At 49.7% G+C, this 13,093-nt stretch overlaps 1 protein-coding gene across 1 annotated transcript; it reads right to left on the reverse strand.

Moving 5' to 3' along the window:
- Window positions 1-11,659: 11,659 nt before the first annotated feature.
- Window positions 11,660-11,993, reverse strand: LOC147705803 (small ribosomal subunit protein eS28). The gene has a single exon (XM_086928985.1). The coding sequence runs from the start codon at window positions 11,973-11,975 to the stop codon at window positions 11,766-11,768; it is 210 nt and encodes a 69-aa protein (XP_086785111.1). The 5' UTR covers window positions 11,976-11,993; the 3' UTR covers window positions 11,660-11,765.
- Between the last annotated feature and the right edge of the window lie 1,100 nt (window positions 11,994-13,093).

Consider the following 13,093-nt stretch of genomic DNA (forward strand, 5'->3'; position numbering starts at 1 on the left):
ACTGTTATCAAAAATAGCGATCTTCTTAGGAATACTTGAATCAAAGTTCTTTACGAGTCGGTAGCCTCCTGCAGCTACGGCAATGTTAACATAACAGAGTCTCGCAATTCCAGCTGACCGTGTCGATACGGGTCAGCACAGTGGGATAGACTCGGTTATAGTACCTATACTTGTTGCAGCAAGCACAAGGGTGCGAGCCGGGTGTGGCAAACATTGCGGTTGGATTGCAAGATGGAATCTGTTCAGGGCGCACTGTCCTCTCGATGGGTTGCAGGCAGCGGCTCGGTGATGTCGTCAAGATGGTGTCGTTGAGACCAAGGCAGTGCGTTGCAGAGCGAGATGTTGCTCAATGCTCTGCTGGCAGGTTGCGTTGCAGCGGCGGTGTGGTTGGCGGGAGTTGACGTCTGTCAGCCCAGTTCGATTCAGTGAAGCGAGGCGGTGTGAAGTGCGGTGCCGCAGTGTGAAGTGCGGTGCCCACAGGTCACGGTGCAAACAGCGGCTCGTTGGCGGCGGTGTTGAACGTCGCTGTCGGTGAGACCACAGTTGCATCGCAAGATGCGGGTGGTGCTCTTGGTGGTGCCGTCCAGACACAGAGCCGGTCGTCAGGGTCAGTCACAGCTCCCTTTTCTCTGTAGCGACTGAAACAGCATTTCCAGAAGCGGTGCAAAGAGGTCGGGGAAGTCTACTGGTCCTGAGACTTCAGTCAGGGGGCAAGCTCTCTCTCAAGCCATTGGCGAGCCGTCACAAGTTGATGAAAGTACACACAAAGTTCCTCTCTCCTCTCTTTGGCAGCAAGGCAACCACTGTAGGCCAATCCCTCACGCTTAGGGATAGTCTCTCCTCAGCCTCTCTGGTTCCTCTCCTCAGCAGAGGTTTCTCCTTGTTTCCCAATGGAAGCCGATCTTGATCCCTTCTGATCTCTGAAATTCTGTTCTAAAGTTCTGGGGTTTTGGTCCCCATTTTTATACACAGTTTCTCTTTGTTCTCCGAAGGCAGAGAGGCCGTTGACTAGTCCAAACCAGTTCTGATCAGTCCTGTAGCACTTTGTTGACAGGACTCCTTTCCTTTCCTGGTGAAGGCTAGGGTCATCAGACGCACCACAGGAGGTGGAGTCAGCATTGTCAAGGGAAGGCCCAGCCCTATTCAGATCCCAGGTGCAACTCCTCCCACCTATCTACATGCAGATCTCTCTATTCAGCCCAGTGCAGACTCACCCTGTCTCCTGGAAGCCCCCTCAGCCCCTGTCACTCAAACTCCAAACAAGGAATACACAACCTAGCAGAGGTAGGCTTGGATGGTTAGACAAGAAAATACCGATATTCTAAAAGTGCTATTTTCAAACACAGAATTTTAAACCAACTTCACTAAAAGATGTATCTTATCATTACGAGTTCAGGCATACTAAACTCAAATTTCTACCTGGTTCCCTGAGTCCGTTAGGATTATAGGATGTAATAATCAAACTGCCCATTCTGGCCTATGGGGAGCAGGTAGCCTTACAATAGTGAAAAAAAGATGGCTGTAATTCACTACTAGGACAGGTCACACACATCAGGGAATGTCTTACATTTTACCTACAATGCACCCTGCCCTTGGGCCTACCATAGGGGCGACTAATATGCAGAAAGGAGAAGGTTTAGGGACTGGCAAGTGGGTGCACTGGCTCAGTCGACATGGCAGTACTGGACTGCACACAGGCTCTGCGGTGGCAGACCTGAGACACATTTTACAAGACTGCTTCTGTGGGGGCACAACAAGTGCTGCAAGGCCACCGGCAGCGATGGGTTTACAAGCCCCGGGCACAATCAGTGCACTCTACGAGGGTCTGACAAGTAAACCAAACAAGTCAATCATGGAGTCACTAATTCGCACATCAATTTACCATAGGGAGCACTCACACTGTGGCACTGGACAGCAGTGGCACAGTGCCCAAAGCATATAACACCAGCAAAAACACATGAGGCAACAGCAGAAAATGGAAGGGAGACCCACGCCAAGGTGCCAGGTCTGACATGTACATTTGGCCTAATATGCTAAGCCAATGAAAAAGATAGCGGCGAAGATGTAAATCATCTGGGACATGAGCGGTGTGATAAAGATGTGACCCACTGACCGTATCGTTGACAGGCTGCCAAGAGCCAATGACAAGTCACTGTGTGAACATGTGTATCGGCTATAGAATCCTACTGAAAATGTTTTAAATTGATACACCAGACGCATGAGAAAATAATAAAGCAGGATAATAAATGAGCTAAAGGGGTAGGGTTTGTTAATCAAAGGAATTCGTTAAGAAATTGAGTATGACAGCATGAGGTGCTGACAACTCCCCTGCCCCTGCCCAATCACAGTCCATGATACACTGATATTTAACAACTTTTAAGGGTGGGACATGCAGAAATGTGGATTATAATTAGGGTAACCAAAAGATTAAAAGTTAGTGCTGCTGGAGATTGCTGCTTATTTTGCTGAAAGAGGTGTGGGCGAGAGCTGCTGCTAAAAAGAAGAGAACAGACTGGGAAGATTCATTCCTGAAAGACAGCCTGATTAGATTGAAGATTTCCAAAGAATATCGAGGAGGGTACGTCTGGGCTCTAGAGAAGTTTAATAAGTATTATCCTGTCCTGATTCTGTCCTACAGTCTTTGTTTCCTGATTCTTAATCAGGAGACCTCCACCAGTCCTTTGGCCAGAGGGTTGGGTTTCCCATTTCACCAATGGGTAATTATTATTCTGTCTTAAATTTGCATATCTTGTGCAAATATCTTTTGTCACTTCATCTATCCACTCTCATTGCATTGAGTTGTTGAAAGAGTCTGTGAATTGAATGTATTTTTGCGTATCTTGCTGCCTGAGGAGGAGCGCGTTGCACCAGCTGCCCAGCGGACCTGCTTTCACGCCCACGACTCGCCGGACCCGCTCCGCGGGTCCCGCAGCGCGTCGTTGTCTGCCTGTGGACTGCCCAGAGGTGCCAGGGAGGAACGCGGGGGCAGGTAAGAGAACCAGCGGGGCTGCGAGCTAAGCAGGGGACTCCAGCGACCAGGAGCCCCTGCGCGCCCAACTAGCAACACCTGGGCTGCTCTCCCCGCTGGCCACGCCCCCCCGCCAACGGAGCTAAAAGCTGCTGCTGTCCCTGAGTTTGTGGGACACCCTTTTGCGTATCTTGCTGCCTGAGGAGGAGCGCGTTGCACCAGCTGCCCAGCGGACCTGCTTTCACGCCCACGACTCGCCGGACCCGCTCCGCGGGTCCCGCAGCGCGTCGTTGTCTGCCTGTGGACTGCCCAGAGGTGCCAGGGAGGAACGCGGGGGCAGGTAAGAGAACCAGCGGGGCTGCGAGCTAAGCAGGGGACTCCAGCGACCAGGAGCCCCTGCGCGCCCAACTAGCAACACCTGGGCTGCTCTCCCCGCTGGCCACGCCCCCCCGCCAACGGAGCTAAAAGCTGCTGCTGTCCCTGAGTTTGTGGGACACCCTTTTGCGTATCTTGCTGCCTGAGGAGGAGCGCGTTGCACCAGCTGCCCAGCGGACCTGCTTTCACGCCCACGACTCGCCGGACCCGCTCCGCGGGTCCCGCAGCGCGTCGTTGTCTGCCTGTGGACTGCCCAGAGGTGCCAGGGAGGAACGCGGGGGCAGGTAAGAGAACCAGCGGGGCTGCGAGCTAAGCAGGGGACTCCAGCGACCAGGAGCCCCTGCGCGCCCAACTAGCAACACCTGGGCTGCTCTCCCCGCTGGCCACGCCCCCCCGCCAACGGAGCTAAAAGCTGCTGCTGTCCCTGAGTTTGTGGGACACCCTTTTGCGTATCTTGCTGCCTGAGGAGGAGCGCGTTGCACCAGCTGCCCAGCGGACCTGCTTTCACGCCCACGACTCGCCGGACCCGCTCCGCGGGTCCCGCAGCGCGTCGTTGTCTGCCTGTGGACTGCCCAGAGGTGCCAGGGAGGAACGCGGGGGCAGGTAAGAGAACCAGCGGGGCTGCGAGCTAAGCAGGGGACTCCAGCGACCAGGAGCCCCTGCGCGCCCAACTAGCAACACCTGGGCTGCTCTCCCCGCTGGCCACGCCCCCCCGCCTCTCACATAGCTGCAGCAATTTAAGGCGTGCAGGAACACCGCTTCGCGGGAGCGACCGGGAGAAGCCCGGGACAAGGGCGGGACCGTTTTAGGCCGTTCTAGGCCTGAGAGGCCTGGGCTGGGCCACGTTATTTGGCCCTACGAACAGCCATTGCACGTGAGTCTGTTACCATTATTTTACGACAAGCCACCCACTAACCATCATGTGCACAAGAACCACACGAAGTAAAACCGCAAGGGGACTTGGTGGCTCTAGTGGGACATTGGATGACTTTTTATTCAAGACTAATATGGCGATTGACCACGAAATTAACAAAATGCAACATAGGGTCTCTCTTGAACTTGATGCTGCCCGCAAATTGTCCCTTAATATTGCTTCCTCAAAAAAATCGTCACTTGGGAACCTTGCCCTAGCACTTACCCCCGAGAGGACAACTGGCCCTCGCCCCCTGTTCGCTACAGCTGATATACATCACTGCCCCTCTCAGCCCTTAAGTGACCCGGTTAGGGAACCTGCATCTAACCTGGTGGAGGATGCAGTACAAGTTAAACCTGTAGCAAGCACAAGCTCAAAGGCGAAGAGCAAATCACCTAGGGCTGCAACAAGGGCTAATACCATTGCGAACAAAAAGGCGCTGCAGCAAAAAAAGAGCTTGGCCAGATCTGCCTTTGCTCGCAAGAAGGCAAAAATCGCCAGAGCCCAGTTCTTTAATTGCCGACGCCCTTTGTCTGCCTCAGCTCATGGTGAATCAAACGATGGCACCCACACTGACAGCATTGCTTGTGCCACCACCCATGCTCCAGATGGAGCTTCGACCGTCACTATGGCGGCGGTTTCCCCTGGCTTACACGCTGAGGGGTCAATGGGGGGAAGTTCGGGTGGGGCGGAGGGGGACAATGGGGATGATGAGGCATTTATACACACTGTCTGGGTCACTCTTAAGAAATTACTCACCCCCTTGGAGCTTAAACTTACTAAAATAGAAAACCATCTGCTTGAGATGGATAAGACGATAGTAACACTTGCTAGTCTTAGCCTCAAGCAAATGGAGTCTAGACTCTCACAGGGGGGGGGCTCATCATTACAATGTCTAGAAGTAAATGCATCTGCTTCGCATAACGAACGACCCAAACCTGTACCCAAACCACGCACAATAATAGGGAACAGTACCCCCAACATCCCAAGTGCAAAAGCGGGCCCCACCAAGGTGCCCCCTGCACCGCCCAAACCCAAGCCTGCTGCCAACCCCAAGCCTAGTGCGCCTCGAGCAGTGGCCGAATTACACACTGTAGGACCAAAACCTAAACCTCCAACAGATCGGCAAACTATTCAGCCAGCCCCCAATGCTCAACAACCTCTTGAACCTAGCAGACCAAACTTCCGTGGGGGCTATATAGACTTACCCCCGGAAGCTAGTCCATATGTTGCTGTTTTAGCCGGTGTACCGACCCTTGATCCACTAACTAAAGAGGACCATTGGTCCCTCAAAAACAAGGTCATACACTGGCTAAACACAAACAGACAGCTCCCTACCCACCAAACAAGCCGGGTTCTAATGGTCCGAAGAGTACCCTGGATTGGACCGAGCCACAAATCCATTTTGGGAGATTGTATAGTGGTGACATTTGCTGATCCCAACACGGCACACCATCTCTGCTCATGGTCCCCTTGTATTAATGACCAGTCGGTTGTCGTCAGACCCCTCACTTTTTTCTACCCCCCTAGGAACTCGGATAGGACAGGAGGGAGTTGGTCTACAATCCAAAAGTCTAGAAATAGGGGTTATAGGTATGCGGGACCTAGCCAGAGTAGTTGGTGGCAGGAAGTTCCCACTTCTAATATGTTTGGCTGTTTGGAGGAGGTTGACTGACTCGGGGGGGACATTATTATTAAAGAGGAACTGACAGCTGCTAGCATGAAAGCCACAAGCGATGATAGTACAGGCTGCCAAATGTTGACTTCACCTGACCTAATTTGTGTCTTCACTGACCACTATTCTCAACAAGCAGATATAGAAACCCTGACCCACCCAGTTACCCCTTGTACCGATAGCCCAGATAGCCAACTTAAAATAATATCCTGGAACATCGCGGGTCTTAGGGGTCGCTTGGACAATGATGACTGGGTCGAATACATCTCTGCCCACGATGTCATCCTGTTCCAAGAAACTTGGTCAGTAGCCCCACTCCATAGACAAGGCTATCTTAACTTCTACAAACCGGCTATCCAGGGCACGAAGGGTAGGGCGTCGGGTGGCCTCTGTATTTGGATTAAAACTAGCTTGGGTTTCAATATTAGAGAAATAGTAGGGACAAATCCCGATATACTTTGCATCTCATTAAGGAAGGCAAACTGCAAAGAAATACTCCTCATTAATATCTATGCCAGAGGTTGCCAAGGAGGCAAGAAGCAACCAATCCTTAACGATCTGGAAGCCCTCTTGCATGAGCATAAATGCGACCAACTCACCATAGTGGCAGGGGACTTAAACTGCTCATTTGAGCCTATCATGAACCTTGCCGAAGATGTTGGTTTAGACGAGGATTCCGCATGGGACATTTCCCCGTTAGCAATTACAAAGGCAGTCAGGGGAACGGAGGCTGCTCTCCATTGGCTTGGGCTGTGCCTGGAATGGGGGCTCCGAGCCGTAAATGGCCGCAGCTCATCTGATAAGGAGGGGATGCCAACTTTCGATAATGGGTCTTGCGCTAGTCGCATTGACTATATACTCATTAATATCGAATCTTGGGCATCTATGGCTGACATGATCGTTGACAGTAGGCCGGAGAGTGATCATAACCCCCTCTCTCTAGTACTTAAGGTCCCTGGGATAGCACCACCTCAAGAGGAAACAGATTGCATCACATCTGACCTCGTCTTATGTGACAGCAGAAGACGGGTCAAATGGCCCAAGGTGATATCTGACCCTGAGCTTGTTAACCAGATTGAAGAATTGGCTTTTAACACCAAAGAAAAGATGTTGGTACCCCCTTCCAGCGACCTGCCCATGACAAATAATGTCGATCTACACGAGGCATGTTTTGAGGCAATTAAAGAACTTCTCACTAGACCATGCCGGAAATTAAAAGTTAAGCAAAGCAAGGGCTGGTACAATAAAAACTGCAGGGAGGCCCATGCTACACTTATTGCTGCAGTCAAGTCTAGGAACTCCCCGGCCATTAGAACAGCGAGACAGAACTATAAGCGTACCATTTGGGAAGCTAAAAGGGATTGGGATGACTCATACTGGCACGATCTTCTTCATGCATGTGAGTCTTCCAACCAAATCAGATTCTGGGAGATAGTCAGGCGAGGAAGGGGCTTGGACACATCATCCCCTGAAAATCATGTTTCAGCCGAAGAATGGGTGAAATTCTTTTCTGCTCAATTTGCCAACCAGAATGCTCCCCAGTTGGCCGAGGCGCTCTCAGCAGGAATCCAATCTGTATTACATGAGAATAGACTTGTCTTTAGCTACGCTGACACCAAACACGCTTTAGGTTCCATCCAGTCTGGGAAAGCCCCAGGCATTGACGCTGTACCAGCTGACCTTTTCAAGCTAAACTTAGATCTGTGGGTCCCCTACATTACTATCTTAGCTAATTCAATAGCAGCCGGGGAAAAAATACCGCAGTCTTGGAAAGGGGCTGAAATAATACCGGTTTTTAAAAAGGGGGATCGATCCTTACCAAAAAATTACCGTCCAATTAGCCTGATCGACACAATTCAAAAAGTGGTAGCACGAATGGCCCTAGCTAGAATACAGGGGTGGATTGAGCAAAACAACATACTCTCCCCCCTGCAGGCAGGGTTTAGGGCAGGCACTAGCACTCTAGATCAGGTCTTTCGGCTAACCATGCTATATTGGAAGGTGGTTTTTTTGGGCGGGGGGGTCATATATGCGGCCTTTGTCGACCTTCGGTCGGCATTTGATATGGTTCCCAGGGCCAAACTTTGGGACGCCCTTAAAAGTATGGATTTCCCCCCAGACCTTTTAGACCTGGTGAAACGCCTCCATGAGGAAAACTTTGCGCGTGTAAGATGGGGCAACCAGGGTCAGGTGACTCCTAGCTTCCCTGTAGAACGAGGAGTCCGGCAGGGCTGCGTGTTAGCCCCTACATTGTTCCTCTTGTTCATCAACCGGGTGGTTGCTTTTTTTAACGAAATCTACACTGATGCACCCACCCTGGGAAACACAAAATATCCTCTGCTAATATTTGCGGACGATACCCTGCTCCTCTCAAGGACCCGTAGTGGCCTGCAGGCGGCCTTAAACAGATTTTCTGAGTTTTGCACACTAAATGACCTCCAAATTAATGCAGACAAAACGAAATTTATGATTTTTAACAAAAACAAGCCCATCACCAGCTCATTCTCCCTAGAGGGCGTTCCGATTGAACAAGTTACAGTGATGTCCTATCTGGGTGTAACCTTGGACCATCAACTCACATGGAAACCCCAACTGGAAGTGACTGCCCTTAAGTTTAATCGCCTTTCTGGATGCCTGTTAAAGGAACAGAAAAAATCACTAACAAAGCGTATTACACCTGCCCTAAAAATACACGATGCTAAAGTGAATGCAGCTACACTGTATGGTGCGGACATTTGGGGGTACAAAGGTTTGTCTGCTCTTACCAATGCTCAGAATAAGTTCCTCAGGATGTTAGTGGGTGTCCCCCAATCTTCCCCCATTACTCCCTTGCTTTTAGACTTAGGATGTAAACCGCTGGGTGAGATGGCCCAGTACCGTCTTGTTGCTCTTTGGCGTCGCCTTTGGACGACTGAAGAACTAAGCTTATTTTCCCGAGAGCTTGGTGAAGTTAGAGCACTGTGGGGTGCCCAAAAAATCCCTTGGCTCAGGGAGGTAAAGCGCATATTATACCTGATGGGCCTCCCAGAACTATGGCTACACCCAGAATGCTCAAACTTCCCATCAAAAGTTGAATTCAAAGAGCTTTACTGGGCTGCTAAAAAATCTGCTTTGGTTTCTCTCTCATCAGCTAACAACCTAACAGGTCAGTTTCTGATGCACAAACTAACCCCCTTCTTGGAACCATACTGGGACTTGATCGGTAAGACGCTTGATCGCAAGCTGTACCATCAGTTCCGAGTGGGAACCTTACCGATCAAGTCCTTTACTGCTAAGTGGGCACTGAACTCCAGTGATAAATGCCCCTTTTGCCCCGTTCATGCAGAAAGTCTGGGCCATGTATTTTTTGCATGCCCTGTATATCGACAGCCCAGACTAAAATGGTTGAGACCAATTTGCAAAACTTTAAATTGTGGGGACAGCCACACAGCCCTTCTCAAACTAAGAGATCTACGCTCTATTAAATCTGTGATCTGTGTAGCCAAATTTTTGGGTTGGATGTGGCTTATCCGTGCAAAGAATCTGTAAACTGTTTTATCAATTTTAATGTTTTACATTAATTTTAATGTAATGGGGGTCTTTTTGTATAATGTTGTTATTTGGAATTGTTGTTTTTATCTGTGTCTTTTATGAATTTTTTATTCGAAATAAAGACTAATTGACTTGACTTGACTTGGAATGTATTTGATAAATGATTTTTTCTCTCCCATGAAAGTTGATGGAGTTTGCACTGTGAATTTGTACAAATGAGGGTTCACTTATGACTGTGATTTTGATAAAATCCATTAAATTTTACCCAGAGTCTGGGGTTATTTCATTAAGATTTGTAAGTTAGTTAGTTAACTGTTAATATTACCATCAACTACTCAACTAATGTTCCATTGACCAAAGGAAGAGTGTTGATCTGTGTAGCGGGGTGGCAGGGACCGATCGTGAAAAGGACTGGTGGTCAGCTGACAATCCTGATACCCCCTCTCTTTCACCGCTTCAGGACCCCTGGGAAACGGAGTCCGAAGCGCGCTGGAGCCAACTACCCTCCAACAAGGAGAACTGTACCTTTAAGAGTGCAACTGATTCAGGAGAAGACACTCCCTCCTATGACGCGCTGCTGTGCCGGACGAGTCTACTGGAGGAATCATACACGCCCCCGGATGACGAGACGGCAGGGGGAGTGAACAAAAAGCAGGAAGTGGAGAGGTTGGTGTGTCTCGACACCCGGGAGTGGAGAGGAGCGCGACGAGAGACTGTGGAGGAAGAAGAAGAACGAGAGAAGACCTGCCGGAGTAGCGGAGAGAAGGAGTAGCAGTGCCTGGAAGCCAACGTTCCCACGCACCACCCAGCTACACCCACGGGGGAGTGTGGCTCACACACGTGCGTGACCGGGTATCGGGCTGGCTGGGACGGCATGGCAACGCCGTGTAAATAGTCTGTAAACAGAGTGTTGTCTGTCTTTACCTTCCGGCCCCCATCTTTCCTTGAAACCCCCTCCCCAACTATCCTCACTACTCTCTCCGTCACATGTCCTTCACTTAGCCCCTGTACATACAACACCTCGCACCGGTGTCCGGACTACCCTGGGATTCCGAGGGGAACCATAAAAGCACCGTTCCGTACTCTAAAGCCCTCTCTTTATTCTCCCGCATGTGGCGCTGGGACCCGGCCAAAGAGAGAGATCGGGGATCACCAGAGGAGGAAAGAAGGCGAACCAGCCCCCGAAGATTCCGAGCACTCGCAGACACCTTGGACCCTGCTACCTTAGCCAGCGAAAGACAGTCACAGAGGAAGAAAAAAACATTCATTAAAATAAAACCCCACTTACCAGCCTCTGTTGTCCGAGTCCCTCCTTCTGAACCGCCACAATCTGTGAAGCTTAGTTAGACATTAACTAATCAAGATCAAAGTGAAATAAAATTTGACCACCCAGCAACAAAGGTCAGGAAACTTGAATGTGTATGTGGGCCCATTTGCTAAAATGTTGTTGATTGTGAAATGTTCATCCTGGCTTTTCGCTGGATTAATATTATAGGACAGCTTCTTGCAGCTGCCTTTGTGAAGATCTGAACTCAGGCCAACTATTAATTTATGCCAGGGTGTAGGTGGTGAGCACCAGCACTCATTTTTAGAGGCTACAACTTATTTTACATCATCAGACTGGCCCAGAGCAAGATAAAAGAAAGGAGAAAAGGGAGAAAGAAGGAGGAAGAGAAAGTGAGGAAAACAATGACAAATGCAGAAAGTAGAGATGAAAAAGAACATCAAAGAGTGTAAAAGAGACAAGATGTTGAGAGAATAGGAAAACTAGAGTTATGAGGTGAAATTAAGATTAGCAGCCTTGGTAGTAGGTGATCTCAGCATTCAACAGCATGGTTGACGGCTCTTAAAATTAACTTTGGGATTCTGCAGTTAATATTTGAAAAATTGGAAAGCAATGATAATCACATAGGAAAGAGTGACATGAGGCCTCAGATGGGTGTCCTGTATAGAGATTGCGTCGAAGGTACATTATTCGTAAAAGGTGCAGATAGGCTTCTAACAAGATTCCACTCTGCAGGTGTTAATATCACAGAACAGGCTACAGATTTAGCAATGGGGTGCAGAACTTGAAATCTGTGTTTCAGCATGGGCTTTCTCACAAACTTTTCTGTCTTGAGAATATTTGCCTATATCCAATAAATACTAATGCTGAAAAAAGGCACATCAGCAACAGCTGCCACCAAACTGAAAGTTTAACTGAAAAAGTTTATTCTCCCAAAAATGTTTTCAGCGTTTTGAATATCAAACAATCAGATGTTTCTTCACGTCTAAATCGGTAGCAGGATCATCAATGCAATGTTTTAGCGTAATCTTCTTGCTTCACGCTCAGATTCCAGTAACGTAAGGACATCTCCTTCACGGACTGGCCCCTTCACATTACGTATAATTGATCGGTTGCTGTCATCCATGAACTCAACCCGAACCTGGGTGCACTGGCCCTGTGAGCCGGTTCTGCCGAGGACTTTGGTAACCCTGGCTAGCTTGATAGGCTGCACGCGGCTGGCTTCCATGATGGCGGCTGGAGGCAGAGAGCTGCCACCAGTGTATTAAATGGTAGGTACTCTCGGATACTAAGGGGCATATTTACAAGGGCATTGGGCCACAGGAACATCACTTTTACCGACATTTCGGTGGCACAATGCCCTGCTCCATATTTACTAATGCCTACTGAAGTCGGGAGCTGCAGGAGAATTGAAAAGGACCTTGACTCTGCAGCTGTGAGGACTAGCCGATCCTGAGGAAGACCAGGAGCCATGCACAAGCTGTCCCACGAAGGATGTTGGGTGCTGAGGGTTTGGTGTCTGGGGAAAGCATCAACAAGCCTTGGCAAATGAAAACAACACAGGAGCTGAAGAAGGAGCAACGTCGGGACCAGCAAGGTCCAGGGGACTCACCATAAGCAGGGGAGTCAGTGCAGGCCCCAAGCCATCAGGGAAGCTCAACAGAGGTAAAGGTGACCCTCAAATGGACCCCCAAGCCGGAGGCATGGGAGTTGCGAGTGGACCCCAGAAGCTCACCAAAAGATGCAGGCCACAATGCACATGATGGGGTGTGGATGAAGATTCTGGTCACAGGAGATGCTCGAGGTTGGGGCTACTTGGAGCGTGAAGATCTTCTTGGAAAGAAGTCAATAAGCCTTTGCAACTGCAAGTTGACACGGTGCACAGGGGTTCAGTTTTAGAAACCCCCTCAAGGGATACTGCTTTAAACTTGGTAAGAGGGTAGGACAGGCCTCAGGTGCTGTGGTAAATTACCTCCTGTGGTGCGGAACCTTTTGGAGTCCGAAGTAGCTCAGGATCAGCAGACCATTCGACTTAGTTGCAATGCCTGCGAATGCAGGGGACAGACTCCTTCACTCCACTGGAGATTCCTTCAGGTGTCTTTGATGCCCACAGGCCTTTGAAGGTTCCAGTATGGTGCACAAGCACAGGCAATGAAGCAGACTGGAAGGAAGACCAAATCGATCCCAAAAGAAGTCCAGCAAAGTCCAGAGTGCACAGATAGTCAAGAAGAAGTGGTCGTTGATCTGAATTTCATCCCACGACAAATATAGGGACCCGCCCATAGGTAAGCCCTTATAGACCCTTAGGAAAGGGTTGGGACGATTCATGGGACCCTCCCAGGGGAG

This window comes from Lissotriton vulgaris, chromosome 7 (assembly GCF_964263255.1).
Source record: "Lissotriton vulgaris chromosome 7, aLisVul1.2, whole genome shotgun sequence".
NCBI classification, from domain to species: Eukaryota; Metazoa; Chordata; class Amphibia; order Caudata; family Salamandridae; genus Lissotriton; species Lissotriton vulgaris.

Coding starts and splice junctions, on each gene's coding strand:
- LOC147705803 (XM_086928985.1), bottom strand. CDS start 11,975: ATGGAAGCCAGCCGCGTGCAGCCTATCAAGCTAGCCAGGGTTACCAAA.